The following is a 17,455-nucleotide window of genomic DNA, read 5'->3' as shown; positions in this document are numbered from 1 at the left end:
TTATGCCACTGAGCTATATCCCCAGCCCTGTATTTCATTTTCTCCTCTCCGAGTTACCTGGGGATCAAGCCTGGAGAAAAAAGTTGAACACTAGTAAGTCCTTCAAATATTATGTTGATAGGTTGAAGAATGGATAAATACCAAAACATAACTAAAGGACACAATGAATTTAATTAAACAGGTAAAGGATTTTACTAATAAAATGTTCAAGCTGGCCATAGTAGTACATGTTTATAATCCCAACACTTGGAAGGCTGAAGCAGGAGGATCACCACAACTTTGAAGTCAGCCTGCATTACATAGTGAGTTCAAGGTTCTAAGCCAGCCTGCACTACAAAGTGAGACTGTCTCAAAAAAGAAAAAAGAAAGAAAGAAAGAAAGAGCAAAAAAAAGAAAGAAAAGAGAAAGTTCAATAAGCTTAAAGAAGAAACAAACGATAAACTGAGACCATTTTGGGAAAGAATTAGAATGTCTGAAAAGAAAGCAAGAAGCAAGAGGACATAGATAACAGGAAAAATTCAGTGGAAAGCACGAGTAGCCAATGTCACCAATGTGAAAACAACGTCAGAAATAAGACTAGGCAGATGTAGAAGATCACAAACTCAGTGATACCCTGAAAATGACAAGACATCATGTAAGCTGGATTCAGCAACTGCCAGATGACTCAAAAACAGAACCTCTGAATTATAAGAATAAAGGAAAAATTAGAAGATGGCTTAAAAGGTAAAAAAGTGTACTCACTGAAATCAGATCAGCAAGTTTTCCAAATCTAGGGAAAGAATTCAATGTTCAAGTACAAGAGGCATAAAGAGCCCCAAATACTCAGGGCTAAAACAGGACTTCTCACAAATCGCAATCAAAGTTCCAGAAATTCAAAAAAAGGAGAAAATACTAAAAGCTGTTAGGGAAAAAAAAAAAAGTAAGCTATAAAGGCAAGCCCAACAGAATAACTGGATTTCAGTTTCTTAGCCCACCTGTTGCTGGCATTTTGTTTGAGCAGCCCTAAGAAAATAATCCAGGCACATTCTGCCCCCACCCCCGACACAGACCGCAGCGTCTCCCCAAGTCTACCCCACAAGGGGATGGGGGTGGAAACAAGGCGCTCCACTTCCCACCCTGACTGTGTGGGAGCTCCGGCCTCAGCTCTCAGCCTCCTGGGGCCAGGGGGAGGGTGAAGACAAGGAGGAGCAAGAGCTTGGCTCCATGGACCATCACTGAGTCCAGGGTCACTCCCTGGGGGTCACTGAGCTTTCTCCCCCCTGTTCTTGGAGCCCGGAAAGCCCAGAGGCAGAGTTTTTTTGGCCCTCTCACCTCCAACCCCTTCTCCAGCCATCTAATTTGGAAGAGATAAGATAACCCTTTTAACCTCCACGTGGAAGATGCCACAAGAAGCATAGCAAGAGGATGCTCACCTGCCTGGTGCCTCACCTGTGTGCGCCGGGCAGAACAGGCTGGGAGGAAGAGGCCTGGGCTGAAAACGAGGGGAGAAGGGAATGCGGAGGTAGCTGTCAGGACACTGGGAGGAGGAGCCTCACGCCTCTGTCCAGACAGGGAGCCTCTCACCACTGCACAGCTCCCCTTCTCAGGAGGTCCCGTCCCTAAGGGTCGGCTCCGGAGATTTTAGTCCATTTTCCCCAAAATGGACATGATGCAGCTGGGTGAGCCACGGTTCTAGACTTCCAGGACTGAGTCCACAGCATGCCCAGAACAGGAGGCAGCAAAACATCCTAGTGATCCTCAGATAGCTCATTACCCTGACGGCAACCAGGCCCCCCACAGGCGCCTCCCTGCTGGACATCCAAACCCTGCTGGAAACAGGACAGGCCTCCGGCCAAGGCTGGGATGGGCACAGGACTCTGTGTACATCCTGGGAAGGCTGTGTATGTCCTGGGAAGGCTATGGGGGTGGCAACCCCCATAGCAGTGTAGGACACAGTAGTCACTGCTGCCACCCCCTGAGTCCGGGGGAGCCGGTCTGCTGGAGGACATGAAGGTCCAGTCCTCCTGCGGCAGATAGGGGGACTGCTGCCCCCACAAGTCCACACACCCCGCTGGCAGCACAGCCTCTGAGCTCAGGGACCCTGGGAGGCCAGAGCCAAGGTTCACTTCCTCCTCCAGGCCTGAGGGTTGCCAGGGCCGTGCCGGGCTGTACGTGAGCAGGGCGATGGCCTCCCACACGCTGGACTCTGAGGCTCCTTGTGGAGTGCCGTCACCATCCTGGGTTGGCTGGGGACCAGCCCCGCAGGCCCCTGTCCAGGTCTGGAACAGAGCACAGCAGGGAGGGAAGGACCCACTCGGAATAGCAACCTGCTTCTCCAGGAAGCTCTCCAGACATCCACACCAAGTGCCCAGGGAGCGCCTGTGCCCAGAAATTCCGAATTCCCTGTGTGCCAGCCTGGCTTCCGAGGGGCCCTGAGTCCCTCCAGCCTCTCACTGCTCCTTCCCAGAAGCTCATGCTCACAGCAGACTGAACCAGAGCACCGATGGTGGCTTGTGCTAAGGACACAGCAAGCCCCTACAGCCTGCTGTCCAGGCCCTTTCAGCAGCTACAGAGGCTGGGGAACCCCACCCTGAACCCACCACACACACAACACAGAGAAGCAGTCAGGACCCTTCTATGGGGCCACAGGAGGACCTGACCTCCAAAAGAAAGCTTCCCTGGGTGGAACCAGGAGCCTCCACCAAATGCACTGCACACACACGCCCTCCATCTTCTCCAGGAGCACCGTAGCCGTGCCAGACCACCCCTGCCCCCAGGGTGCTGAGATTCTGCTGAGGGACACAGCCTTGCCTCATTCAGCTTTGTCTCCAGTTGCCCAGGCTCTTCACAGTCACCTCCAGTGCCTTGGGGGAAGTGACAGACTTTGTCAAGAGCTAAGTGCCTAGTTTCAAACTTGATATTATATTTTGGGGCAACAGGCTTTTTTTTTTTTTTTTTTTTTTTTTTTTTGTACCAGGAATCAAACTCACAACCTTAGCTCACTTTGTAGCCCAGGCTGGTCTCGAACTCACAATGATCCTCCTGCCCCAGCCTCTTGAGTGCTGGGATTACAGGTGTGTGCCACCACGCCTGGCTAGGGGCAACAGTCTTGAAAAGGTGTTTTGGTTGTTTTTGCATAATAAGTTATACAGGATGAAGATGTTCCCATCCCCAGGGCAGAGAGAGGCCCAGGGACCCTTGAGGGGAAGACACTTAGCCCTGAGCGGGGAAACCAGTGACCAGCCATGGGCACCCACACACACAAACCGTGAACCCCAAGAAACCACACAGATGGTCAGTGCACTCCAGGTGGCTTGTATATGCCCGCTGCCTATGAGAACCAAATAAGCCCATAAAGGGTGAAATGTAGGGTCTACTCATGAGCCATACTCCCCACAATGACCACAGTGGCCTCCAGGGGAGTCCAAGGCCCTGCCAGGCAGGGGACCAGTGGAAGCACAAGTAGCAGAGACCCTTCCCCAGAAACATGTCTGGAGAAGAAGGGGGAAAAAGGGATGAGTCGGTAGGGACAGAGAGCCCCTCAGTCTGCCCCTTGAACCGACCATTTCCTGCAGTGGTGAGCAGAGGAGAGTGATTAGCTAGGAGAAAGTTTAGTTTTCCCACCAAGAACAGAACAAAAGTAAATGAGCAATAGGAAATAGGACCAAGTTTTTACCCCCTTTAGACACAGTATGTAAATTGAAACCCACTGTATGAATAAAGAAGGTTCAGAGCACTGACAAAGGCCCCATGCTCATCCCAACCCCATCCCAGCCACACCCTGTGCTCACCAGACCACTACACCTGCCCCACACAGCTGTGGTGTCCCCACACACCTGGAAGTTCCCGCCGTGCACAGTGTAGAGGGGCCGGAAGAACACTGCTGGCGAGGGCACATGCTGGTAGAAGAATCTCTTCACCCTGGGGACAGGAAGGGACAGTCTGTAGGGACCCAGACAGGGGCTCCTCCCCAGGCCACACTCCAGAAGGCCCGAGATCACTGTAGGGACCTGAGCCTTTGTCCAACTAGCAGGTGCCAGTCCTCCACATCCAGGATGCTACCCCTGTCTCCCCATCATGGAGTCCAAACCTGCCCTCACAGGGCTGGGCATGACAGCCCACTTCTGTAGTCTTAGCTGCTCAGGAGGCTGAGGCAGGAGAATTACTTCAGCCCAAGAGCTTGTTTGTTTATTTGGTGTGTGTGTGTGTGTATGTGTGTGTGTGTGTGTGTTTAGGGATTGAATCTAGAACCATCACAATGAGCTACGTCACCAGTCCTTTTTTAATTTTTTATTTTGAGGCAGGGTCTCCCTAAGTTGCTAAGTTTCCCCAGGCTGGGCTCAAACTTGAAATCCACCTCAGCCAGGGTGCTGAGATTACAGGTGTGGGCCCCTATGCCTTGCTTAAGTCTAGGAATTTGACACAAGCCTGGGCAACACAGCAAGACCCCATCTCAATTGAAAACACACACACACACACAAAAAAAAAAAAAAACAAAAAAAAACAGACAATTCTGCCATCTGGACAGGATGCAGTTTGGCAGGCTATGACCTCTCTGGCTAATGCCTGTAGACCTGATGTGTGCCAAGGCATGTGCCCTTCACAGGGCAAGCTGCAACAGCAGGTCCACAGCTAGAAGTAAGCAGCCAGGTTCTTGTTTGCTGGTTGGTTGGTTACTTGGTTTATTGGTTTGTTGTATTCTAAGACAGGGTCTCACTATGCAGTTCAGGCTGGCCTCGAACTCACTATGCAGCCCAGGTTAGCTTTGAACTTGCGACAGTCCTCCTGCTTCAGCCTCCTGAGTGCTGGGATTACAGGCGTGCGCCACCACACCTGGCCTGCACTCAGACTCTTAACCCACAGAGGGAGCCAGTGGTTCCAGGAACCTCATCTGTGACATCAGCAGGCAGCCTGTGGCTCCCCACCCCACTCAATGTCTCCCTGAATACCAGAGCTCCTGTCCAGGACCCGCTGGTCCTCCATGAGGAGGCTGGGAGAGGTCTCCAACACAACAGAGCCAAATTGACCTCACCAGCCTCCCAGGCCTGGGCTCTCAAGTTTTAACCCCACAGATTATCCTCAGACCTCAGTTTCTCAAGACCCTGGCTGCTCCCTTCACTTTGCTCCACCTCCTCTTTTCTCACTAGCTCAAGTCAAATTGCCACTCCATGGACACCACCAGCGGTTCACTCTCAAAACAAACCTGCTTGTGGCACGCACTGAACACTCTTCCCCTGCTCGCCATGGCCCCAAAGACAGCCAGCACCTCCTGCTCCACAGGACCCTGTGCTACACCCTTGCCCACATCCTCTACCCTTTCTGTCTGCTCCCTCTCATCTTCTCCAAGACTTGGCCACACCTGAACAGTCTCTCACAGCACCCACTCCCAGACACAGTCTCGTGTGCCCTTGACACCTGACAGGTGGCGTGTGAGGCCTGGGGCTTGTCTAAGGTGAGTCCTCATCCCTTCAGCTCTCTGAGGCAGTCCTGGGCTGAGAACACATTCCTATGTGCCCTAGATGGCAAAATGACACTTTCATACATTGTGTGGACAGATGAGCAAACCAGCAAGCCCCAGAGGCAGGAGACAAGGACTTCGGGTCCTGGTTCCCAGTGACTCTATCCCTCCTCAGCTGATAGGAACCAAGCTGCCCTAGTCCTCAGTCTTTGCCATAGGACACCCTTCTCGTCTTGCTTCTGGCTACTTGGGAGCCCCTCCCACTAGCCCAGTGTGGAGACCTGAAGACACCCATCTTCCCAGAACTGGACAGTAGAGAGGGAAGGAAAGGAGCTGGGAGGGCTGGCCTACTGTGCTCCAGATAGCACATACGTACACACGTGCATGCTGACACACTCACACATTCAGTACACACTTACACACAGGTGCATGCACTAATACACACACTAACAAGTGCATGCACATACGCATTCACACATGAACACATGCACACATTAACACATACACACTCATACACGCACACAAACATGCACTAACAGATGCACACTAGTGCACTCACATGTGTACCTTACATATACATGCACTCACATGCAAGTGTTTGCATGCACTAGCACATTCACACACTCACAGACCTCCCAGGCAGACCCATACTAGCAGAGGCACATACTAACATACTCATGCACACTCACATGCACCACTCACTTGTACTAACATGCACACACTAACAACACACATGCACATGCTCAGATGCACTAGCAGATGCACACACTACTACAGGCACCCAAACTCATAGGTGCACACACACTAACACTTCACAAGTGCACTCCCACATGCAGTTCACATACACACATGCATGCAATCACATACACTAACAAATGCACACACTGACACATAATAGCTCACATGCACACTAACAGATGCACACACATTAGTGGGTACATACATGTACTCATACACATGTAGTTACTGGTGCGCATACTAACACACACCTCACATACTAACATACATGCACACGAACACATTCATGTGTACACACACATGCATTGGCCACCTACCTGAGTGACAGCTTGAACAGAAGATAGGTCAGGCCAGTCAGCAGAAGAAAGATGGTCACAGCAACAAGGATGGCCTCTGGCCATCTCTCGGGTGAAATTAAGAGGCCTGTGGGCAGGGCTATGAGCAGCATTCGTGTCAGGTTGCACCCCCTAAGCCATCTGTGAATGCCCTGCAGTAGGAAGGGCTCAGGATGGCCCTGGAGGACTTGGGTCATGCCCGCAGAAGTCTCTGGGGTGAGTCTCACTCTGGGTCTCATGCTTTTTATCTGCCATAGGGCCAGTGGTTAGGTCTGCAAAGCTGTCCAGCACCACTGTGCACAAGTCAGCCCCGCCTTCCCTAAGGAGACCAAGGTCCTGCTCTGCTCCAGACAGAAGCACCAGCCTGGAGAGCAATCCGAGGCCGTGCTCACTCCTAACGGCAGCCGGTAAACAGCTTTCTGGGACCCACTGCATGTCACCCACCTCAGTCTCCAGGGCAGGGGGCTCCAAGATGGCTAAAGGCATGGGGAGGCGGGACAGAGGAAAGAAGGCCCAGCCCAGGTGCAGAAGAGCAGCCACCACACGACACCCACCTCGAGGAGAGGAGAAGCACACAGGCTGGCTCCAGTTGCTCCACTGGCCCTCATGACGCTCCTCCTCTGCCATGTCCCCCTCCAGAGAAGCCATCTGAACACGCAGCCTGGCTTCATAGGCAGAGCCAGGGTCCAACTCAATGGCTTCGAGGGTAAACCAGGTCACCCCAACTATGTGGTCCTTGTGCTGGGCCTGCTGTGGGGTCCGGGCCATTAGCAGGTATTGAGTGTAGCCGGGTCCATTCACCCTTGAGAATGTACACACATACACAGACAGCCCCCTCATGTACACACACACACAGGCGCACCCACCCACACACATCTACAGCCACATTTTCACACTTTCATGCACAGTCAAGCGCACATATGTGTGCACAAGTTCCCCATTCATGGAAGTCACATGTGGACACACCTAGTGCACACACACATAAACACAAGGCACAGACACACTCGTGTATACTCATGAATACACACAAATGTGTGCAAAGAATGAAAGCGCACACGTGCACACACACACACACTCACACTTGTGTGAGGTCCCCTTCCCTCCTCACCATTCACTCTAGCTGCTCCCAGGGAGAGAGAGAGCCCCAGGAAAGCCAACTAAAATGTTACCTCCCAGGTCTCTTCCTGCCTCTTGAAGGCCAGCTCATAGCTGAGAAGTGAGGCCATCGGCTCCAGGGCAGGACTGATGCTCCAGGTCAGGACACAGGAGCCAGAGCTGGTGTTGCTTTGCAAGTCACAGGGAGGGTCCAGCTTCACTGAAACACAGTGAGGATGTGTGAGGCTGCAGCCCATGCTCTGGCCCAGAACTAAGGCTCCAAGAGTCCCACAGGGCCCTAGTCGAGGCCTCCTCAGACCAGGGTCTCACTGGAAGACTTAGAGAACAGGATAGCAGTGACTTCTAGCCCATGCAGCAAGGCGGTTTCCAAATGGCTTCCCTTTCCTTCACAGTCTGTGGGAGTTTTTTTGTTTTTGTTTTTGTTTTGTCTTTTTGAGGCAGGGTCTCGCTCTGCAGTTCAGGCTGGTCTTGAGCTCACCTTGTAGTACAGGCTGGTCTCAAACTCACAACAATCCTCCTGCCTCAGCCTCCCAAGTGCCGGGATTACAGGCATGTGCCACCACGCCTGGTGACATCGCCCTCAGTGACAAGTTGGGTACAGAGTCTGTGTCCATGTGCCATTTGGGCCAGTGACATAGGCCAGGCTGTCCCTGAGTTTGGCCACCTCAAGGGTCTTTAGTTTACAACCCAGAATTTTCCCTTTTAAAATGAGCAGGTCAGCCAGACATGGTAGCACACACCTGTAATCCCAGAACTTGGGAAGTTGAGGCAGGAAGGTCACTGAGTTCAAGGCCAGCCTAAACTTATATATAGCAAGAGTCTATTTCAAAAAAATATAAAAATAAATGGCAAGCACAAGGCCCTGAATTTGATTCGTGGTATAATCAATTAATCAATAAATTTTATATATATATATATATATATATATATATATATATATATATATATATATAGTTTGTTTTTGTTTTGTCTTTTTGAGACAGGGTCTCGCTCTGCAGTTCAGGCTGGTCTTGAGCTCACCTTGTAGTACAGGCTGGTCTCAAACTCACAACAATCCTCCTGCCTCAGCCTCCCAAGTGCTGGGATTACAGGCATGTGCCACCACACCCGGCCGTTCACAGTCTAGGGATGCAAGTCCTTCCCAGTGTCTTGCTAGAGCTCTTCCTGCTGTGACTGCAGAGCATTTCCAGTGACTGAAACCAAACCATAGCCCTAACCCAACTAGTCCTACATCTTCATTCTCTGCCTACAGACCCTGCTGTAGCCACACGGGCCCTCCCCTCCCAGGGACCCAGTCTGCTCATACTCCTGGGTCTTGCTTGGTGAGGACTCTTGAGACCACATGGGTCATAGGCTAAGGTTCCTGTCCCCAAACTCTAAGCACCAAGGCTGCTCCTGGCCAGGCCCCCTGCTCACCATGTCTCCGGGGCAGGTACTGTGGGTCCACGAGGCTGACCTGCTCCATCCCAGAGACACAGTGGTGGAAAGTGATGCTGAAGTTGTCGGAAGGCAGGAGCACCTCCTCAGGCGGCAGCACCACTGTGCATGTACTACCCTGGAAGATGCACTTGTGCTTGCTGCCCGGTGCCTGGTTGCTGGAAAGGCCGCGTGTCAGCACCAAGGGATGCTACTGCCCCCTACGGAGACCACACCTCCAGCCCCTGTTCTCTCCCCAGGTAGGCCTGGCCCTCCACCTCACCTGGTGAAGAGGAGCCAGGGGCCACAGCCCTGGCCCAGTTCTGGGGCAGACCAGTGGCAATCAATCCTGAGGATGTAGTTGGTGAGGCAAGTGAAAGTTGTAGCCCTTGTCCCTGGGGATGACAACCATTGAGGACCACAGTGGACATTTCAGGAACCGAGTCAGGGGTGGGGGAGGACGTGCAGCATAACCCTAACAAGGCATTCTCCAGAGAATGGTCCCAGGGCAGGGCTGGGAGACCTGAGAGGTGCTGGGTTTCCCATGGTGGCACCTTCTGGCGCGTGTGCCACAGCGGGCTGTTTATATCACTGAAAACGCCAGAAGTTTCACCACCACTGCCCTAGGGGGTTAAGGGTGGGAAATGAGGGTGGGCAGGAGCCCTAGAAGAGAGGTCCCAGCTGTCCCCCATCCCAGTCCCTAGTCTCCACCCACCCACCTCACGCAGATGCCGGTGCCCAGCCCTCACCTCCTCCCTCCTCCGGAACAGAGACTCCCCAGCAGATGCAGGTCCAGAGCAGGAGCCAGGTGCCCACATCTCGAAACAGGGCCTCACTCTCCAAGGTCCAACCTGCAAGGGACTGGACTGAGGGGGCCTGTGCCAGGCCCCCCTCTGGGAAGGTGTTCCCCATGAGACCCTCCCCAACGAAGGCTCTGAGTGGGGCAACCACATGCCTTCGCCATGTCCCGTGAAAGAGGCTGAGAACTTCTGTCCAAGCTTCATTGACCATAAACTCAGAAGGGCCACTTGACCTGACCAAAGACCCCTGGCTCAGGCTCAGATCTGCCTCCACATCTGCATAGAAGGCCCCTTTCTGAGACCCTCAACCCCTGCCAGCCCATCCCCCTGTCCCCAGGTCTAGGTTCAGCCACCAGACAGTCAGGGTTGGGGGAACCGGTTCCTACCAACAACCACAGGGAGATTCACTGAGCCCGTGGGTGATGCATCCCGAGCTACTGTAGTTCCGAGAACAGCCATGGGAAGAGCAGCCCCTGTTCATAACAAGGAAGCAGAGTCCCAAGAAGGGGAGGCAACTTGTCCGAGGTCACATACCAGCCTCTGTGTCCATACCCCCTTTCTCTGCCTTAAAGACCCGCATCGGGTTCTGCCCCAGGACACAGATGAGGATGGCAGCAGGTATCCGTGCCACAGAGGACACTGCCTAAACTACCTGTCCCAGGTGCACTGAGGATGGCAAGGCCTTGGGCTCTGGGATATGTGGGAGCCAGAGGTTTCCTGCAGGCCAGGGGGTATCAGGAAGTGCCTGACTGTGGGGAGGCTTCTGACGCCCTGTCACCCCATTTGTAGCTACAGATGGCTCACCGATAGCCCTTAAGCAGGAAGCAGGACCAGCCTAGTTATACAAGACTGATTAGTGATAAAGACAAGAAAAGGAAGCAGACATGCACACAGACCACAGCATGCTCACCCTCCAGGAGCCACACATCCTCCACAGGCACTACACCCACCCCACCCACCCCAGCAGCCTGTCTGTGCATCCACGCCCTTCCCTGCAAGAAGTGTGCGGTCCCACACCAGCAGCAGCAGCATGAAAGAATAGTTCTCCATAGCACTGTCTGTCCCCTCTTGCAGGAGTTACTGGCAAGGTATGGATGAAATATCAGCCCATGCAAGGTGTGAAAAGGCAGTGGAACCAGGACCTGGAGGAATCTCAGCTCCCAGCTGACCCAGACCCAATGGACAATCCTACCCCAGCTGGAGAGGTACCCAGATGAGCCACAGAGGTGCACAACTGGCCCAGCCTAACCCAGGGCAGATGGTGGAGAGCAGGGAGTACAGTGGCTTCTAGCTTAGCAGGCTCCTTTTCTAGATAGGTGCAGGGGGCAGAGGGACAGGAGACACCCTGCAGAGCACACCCAGCAGCAGCATGGCCATCCTGAGGGAAAGGGCCAGTGTTTTCTTCTGCACAGAACACTTTCATCTACATCTGGTAAGCTGGGTAAGATAGGGTGATCCCTCTCCTACTAGTGAAGAAAGTGAGGCCCAGAGAGGTGAAGGATTTGCCCAATACATTGTGCCTAGGCCTCTTTTCTTAGCAGGTGTCCTAACAGCACTCACCTAGCCTGTGAGCTTCTTGAGAGCAAGGTGTGACTCCTATCAGTGCATGCCCCACAGAAGACATCCAAGTGCTGCACAAGTAGGGTGAAGCCTTAGGAAGAATGCAAGCCACACCCATTCCCCAGGGCACCACAGACCTCTCTCTGCTTAGGGCTTCTTGGGCATAGGGCAGGACATTACTAAGCCCAGGGCCACCATCCTTGACCAAGAGCTAGGCAGTCAGGGCAGGTGCACACAGCACACCTGCACTTTTTGGTTCTGGGAGAGGCCTGGAATGAGCCCAGGGAGGCCTGACCGTAGATCAGATATCAAGCCACAGGATAGCATGAGAGCAGTAGAAGCCAATGTCTGCCACTGTTGGCAGGGCTGCTCCCAGATACCCCCGTTCTGTGAACCCTGGCTGACACACCTACCAGTGTGGCCCTCCCCACCAGAAGAGAAGTGAAAGCCCTCAGCCCTCAGCTCCTCCATGACCTCAGGGTCCTGACGGAGCTCAGACGAGCTACCTGCCCATTTCCCAGACCACTTTGAAGTTGTAGGATGAATTGTGGCTGGATCCCTGTCTTTGGCCACAGGCTGGGCCAGACCCAGAGGAGGGACTCTATACAATTCTCCCCCTGCATTCCTGGCTAGCAGGTCACAGTACTTATCCCAGGCTGGAGTAGATCATGATGAATGTGGGCTGGGTGACTGGGCCCCTTGGTGCCTTGAAGCACACTTAGGGCCAGTTACTGTCATACTTACTGTCGTATGTAACCTAATATAAGCTCTCTGTGTATATGTGTGGTTCTGAGGATGAATCCAGGGCCTCAGTCATGTCAGGCAAATAACCTACACTCAGCTGCACCCCAGCCTTTCTCTGTATCTTAAGGGGAGGTGAGAGTCCTGTTATCCCAAATCCCATGAAGCTGGAGGACATGCAGGCGGAGGCAGGGAGGTTATTATTTAAATAAACTCTTCCCCAGCACTGTCTTCTCTCTGCTGGGGTAGAGGAATGCAGACCCTAATTCCCCGGAAGCAGCTAGAACTGGGGCACAGGAAGGCTGTGCCAGGAATTGGGAGCAGGAGCCTTTCCCCCTTTGGGCCACCTAGGGCATGGAGGCCTTCTCTGACAGCCTGGGAGCCCCTAGTTTGTGTCACAGGGTGCTTGAGGACTGCTTCCTGTGTGGTGCTCGTGGGGGTGAGAAGGGGAGGAGCAGAAGGTAGGGGGCTGGTGGGCCGGCCGGGTGAGGACAGGGAGGATGGGGTGGGGAGCGCCTAGGATGTCCTTCGCACACACCTTCAGTGGGGTGCAGGGGCGCCTGGGGGGAGATGTCTGACGTCTGTGGGCCAGGCCCAGAGGTGTTGGATGGACAAGAGCACAAATCCAGGGCACAGGGGAGAGGGCAAGGATGGAAGCCCAAGAGGTTCAGTGAAGTGTGGTGGGGAAGGAGGCCCAGGGACCCCCTCCACAGGCCTGTGCACAAGTGGCCTTCTAGCCACCCTTCACTCCGCCCCCTCTGCCTGGGGTCCTTCCCATCCAGTCCCTTCCGCAGAGCTCTCCCCAGCCGCCAGCCAACCTCCCCAGTCAAATGGGACAGCAGGAGTCGGGTAAAACCAGCTTTGTTTGCACAGCATCTCAGCTGACAGGACAGAGGGGAGTGGCTACAGCCACGGCTAGAGGGGATGACATTGTTCTCTGCAGGGGTCTGAGGGAAAGGACACTACTCCTACTGCCTTGGCCTCCTCTAACCTCCTCTACCCAGCACTCCGCTTCGCCAGCCCACTGTAGGCAAAGCTCACTGCTATGTGGGCCCAATCTGGCTCCTCCAGGGTGAGACCTTGCATTTCCTGGACCCACCCAGTTCCTTAACAAATCCCCTCCTGCCCCTCTCAGAAGCCACCCGACACCAGGTTTGGGGCTCTGGGACGTAACTTGAGGTCACAGTGGCAAGATTCCCAGTCTTGACCTCATCAGGCCAAGCTCTGACAGGAGAGTGAGCCCAGAAAGCAGGCATCACAGGGAGAACAAGTAGGGCCAGGAGGGGAGGGTTCCAGCCAGGCTCCTACCAAGCCCCTGGGAGAGCAAAGTAGCCCAGAGCCCTGGGCGTAGGGAGGGTGTTACTTCTTCCCAAAGAATTCTTTCCTCTCCCTCCCTGCTTGGCTTCAGTGACCTCCTGGAATCCCACCCACACCCACTGCTTTCCAGCTCTTCTTCCCTGAAGCCCCCTGACCTCTGGTGGCTGGGAGGGGATTGGCCAATGCTGGAGCCTCTGCTCCACCTCACGGCTGTCACAGCTGAGCCAGTCTGGCCCAAGGATGCCCATCTGCCCGCATCCCCACAACGTCATCGAGGAAGCAGTTTCTTCCATAATTAGAAGTGCTGCTTGCCAAACTCTACCCTTCTTTCTGTCCAGTTCCAGTATGGTCACACTGGAAATTAATTTATGATTCTAACAGTCTGGACTGCAGTCAGAGAGGAAGCCCAAGGCCAGGACACTAGAGGTAACACTAAGGCAGTGTCCTGAACATACTTTTACCAGACCAGGGATGGGAGCCACACATCCCTCTCTGCCTCCTGAAGTTCGCACTGGCTTGAAAGGCCGGGGAGCCTCGAACAGACTCACCTTCCCAGATGGACCGGCTCAGTGCCATCACCAGCCTGGAAGTGGCTCGTTACCGACTGTCCCACAGAGTGCAGCAAAGCCCCTCGCCTGATCCAGAAGATAACTGCAGCAGGCAGTGACGTGAGCCTCCAGGCAGGCTGACACGGGCCGCCCACATCTGAAACCACGAGCATCTCACAGAGCTGCTCTCTTTGGCAGAGCTGAGAAGCGCCTGGCATAACACATCTCCAGCCAGGGAATGCTGAGGTGGGAAGAATTCGTGTGACACTGAGTTGTTGAACATGATTTGTGACTTGTTTCTGTACTGGCAGATGCGTGTCTGCTGTGCTCCTGAAAAATCCCACTGAGATGGCAAGCCTAGATTGTAGTGAGTGCAAGGCCAGCCTGAATTACCTCACAAGACCCTGTGTCAAGAACTAGACCAGGAGATCCTGGCCAGGTGCGCATCAGAGGGCAGGGTAGATGTTCACCATAAATGTAGTGCAAACTCTGTTGCTGTCAGCAACAGCTGTCAGCACAGCTCAGCTGTGACAGCCACGAGGTGGAGCAGAGGCCCCAGCGTTGGCCAATCCCCTCCCAGCCACTAGAGCTCAGGGGGCTTCAGGGAAGAAAAGCTGGAAAGCAGAGCCATGGATATAGCTCAGTGGTACAAGCGCCTGCCTGGCAAGTGTGAGGTCGTGAGTTTGATTCCTGGTACTGGAAAAAAATAAATAAATTTTTAAAAAAATAATAAAAGCCATGTAGAAGGGCATGTTTGAAATAGTAATTCTCAGCTGGACGTGGTGGCGCACACCTGTAATCCCAGCACTCGGGAGGCTGAGGCTGGAGGGTCACAGTAAGTTCAAGGTCAGGCTGGGCTCCATAGTGAGTTCAAGGCCAGCCTGAACTACAAAGAAAGACCTTGTCTCAGAAAGAAAGAAAGAAAGAGGAGTCCTCTTTTCTCTTGCCTCGGAGGTAGCCTTTTGTGAATAATTAGGCACAAATCTTTGCAGACACCTTCTAAATTCATCCAAGTGCACATTTTAACAGAATCATACTATGCTGTCTGCTTTGCGATCTCTTGTACCTCTGGCTATTTCCATCACTTTTCTAGTCGGCACATACCTGTGCCTTTGACAATAGTATTTCCCATGGTTTAATAATCCCTGCAATGGTCAGGTGTTGTGGCGCATGTTGTGGCCAACACTCAGGAGGCTGGGGCAGGAGGATCATCATGAGTTCAAGGCAAGCCTAGATTGTAGTGAGTGCAAGGCCAGCCTGAATTACCTCACAAGACCCTGTGTCAAAAAACAAAACAAAACATCCCTGCAGTGGACATCTGGATTGTTGCCTGTATTAGATATAGTGAACAGTTCTGGGCCTGAATGTTTATTTATTTTATTTTATTTTTTTGTAAGAAAATGGTTTTATTCCTAATTTTTAGTTCCATACAGTTTACAAATACACTTTTACTCTGATAATATAGCTTTGCAACTAGCAAAGCAGTTGAACTAACACCCATAAATACAGGTGGGGAAACAACAACCACTAATATTTCTCTACATGAACTATTCTTTTAATGTCATTTTCTATAAAAACACAATTGCAAAGAGACTACATAATATCCGCGGGCAAAAGGCAATTAAGTGAATCTCTTGAAACACTACATGTATATTAAACAGCATATTACCAACATTTATATGATTCACATCAAAATGATGACATCCTAAAATGTATTCCTTGTAAAGGATAGGTTTATCAATAAAATATTACATATCTTCTAATACTCTGGTACAATACTTCATACACTGCAGGAAAATTAAATGTAGGTCTAGTCATCAGCTTAATAAAGGGTCCTTTTCCATTAGCTTTTATTAGTGAAAGAATCACAATTAGGCCTGAACCTTTAATCAATGGATTGAGTACTCCTACATGAAAAACTGCTAGCAGCAGAACTGTGGGGTCTCAACTTTGGCATTTTACAGCATTGGTAGATACTGCCAAGTGGCTTACAAAAATGTTACACCAACTGCTCTTCCCACCTGCAATGTGAAAATGCCTATAACCCTTACCAAGAATAAACATCAATCTTTAATCTCTGCCAGTTTGATAGGCAAAGATATTTCAAAGCTTTTCTATTTTTATACATCCTAAATAATCAGTCAGGAGAAATATCTTAGCACTCAAGAGGCTGAGGCAGGTGGCTCACTGTGATTTCAAGGCCAGCCTGGGCTACAAAGTAAGTTCAAGGCCAGTCTGAATTGCATAGTGAAACCCTGTCTCAAAAAGATAAAAAAAAAAAAAAGCATCTTCTCATGTATGTATTGGCCATGTTCTTTGGGGTAACAAGTTCATTTCTCAGCATATATATGTGTAGCTCAGTCTGACCTTGAACTCACCAGCAATCCTCCTGCTTCAGCCTCTTGAGTGCTGGGATTAGAGGTGTGCGCTACCACACCCAGCTCTAAAATTTAAACTTTAATGAACATTACCCTCATCTAATTTATTATAAGCATATACTTTTCTATTCACTGAAGACATCGCTTCTCTAGTATCCTTACTAAAGAGGGCCTCCTTCTTTTCGTCTGGGTTCTTTTCCTCTCCCTGAAGCCTTAATTTACTAACTCAAGACCAGCAGGCCACACCACCCATAGCATGACACCAGAAGTGAGGACCACAGGACTGAATAGGAAGTAAAAAAATCCTGTAAAAAGGAGAGCCCCAAATTCTGTATCTAAAGTCTATCTAGGGGCTGGGGATTTAGCTCAGCAGCACAGCACCTGCCTGGCGAGCGCAAGGTGGTGAGTTCAATTCCCGGTACCAGAAAAACAAAACAAAAAAATAAAGTCTATCTAAATCTCCTGGGCACAGTGCATCTCAAAAAGTCAAGAAAAATCTAAAAAAGTAGCCTACCCAAATATAGCCTCTGAATGACTCATGAACTACAAATGAGTGCATGACAACTTCAAGTCGCCCAGCTAAGGTTAAAAAAAAAAACAACCACCAGAAGTTTCAGCAGCTGCCCAACTCAAAGACACAGCTGGGAGTCTGCTAAAATAATGAACAAAGAAGTCAACACTCTCCAGAGAAACACTGCAGCACCCAGTCTCAACAATGTTTATCACTCTCAGTCTCCAAGATAAATACAAATTAGACATACGAAGAATTAGAACTATGGGCTGGGGATATAGCTCAGTGGCATAAGCGCCTGTCTGGCAAGCCCAAGGTCATGAGTTCGATCCCAGGTACTGCAAAAAAAAAAAAAAGAAACACAACTATGTGACCCATACTCAAGAAGAATGGCAGCAGAGACTTGTCTCCCACAACCAAGTTGTTGGAAATTGAAAAGGGTTTTGTTGTTCTTGAGACAGGGTCTCACTGTGCAGTTCAGGCTGGCCTTGAAGTCACTATGTAACCCAGGCTGGCCTAAACTTTCAAAGATCCTCCTGCTCCAGCCCTCTGAATGCC

The 17,455-nt window shown here is 51.6% G+C and overlaps 1 protein-coding gene across 2 annotated transcripts; it reads right to left on the bottom strand.

Annotated features, from left to right (window-relative positions):
* Window positions 1-402: 402 nt before the first annotated feature.
* Window positions 403-14,095, bottom strand: Il9r (interleukin 9 receptor). 2 transcript variants are annotated; one of them, XM_013517828.1, is made up of 9 exons: window positions 14,009-14,095; window positions 9,792-9,893; window positions 9,326-9,437; window positions 9,043-9,221; window positions 7,680-7,825; window positions 7,065-7,260; window positions 6,493-6,610; window positions 3,816-3,900; window positions 403-2,258 (listed from the first exon to the last, which is right to left on the bottom strand). In XM_013517828.1, exons 1-9 carry the CDS (start codon window positions 14,034-14,036, stop codon window positions 1,728-1,730), a joined length of 1,497 nt encoding a protein of 498 aa, XP_013373282.1. In that variant the 5' UTR covers window positions 14,037-14,095; the 3' UTR covers window positions 403-1,727. The 2 variants fall into 2 exon arrangements, with proteins under 2 accessions (XP_013373282.1, XP_013373283.1); XM_013517829.1 differs by lacking the exon at window positions 9,792-9,893 and having other exon boundaries at window positions 14,009-14,057.
* Window positions 14,096-17,455: the final 3,360 nt, after the last annotated feature.

The sequence above is a fragment of the Chinchilla lanigera genome, unplaced genomic scaffold (genome assembly GCF_000276665.1).
Source record: "Chinchilla lanigera isolate Chin_1 unplaced genomic scaffold, ChiLan1.0 scaffold00041, whole genome shotgun sequence".
NCBI lineage: Eukaryota > Metazoa > Chordata > Mammalia > Rodentia > Chinchillidae > Chinchilla > Chinchilla lanigera.
Note: the sequence above shows the minus strand (reverse complement) of the source record. Positions and strands in the feature narration are given on the sequence as shown.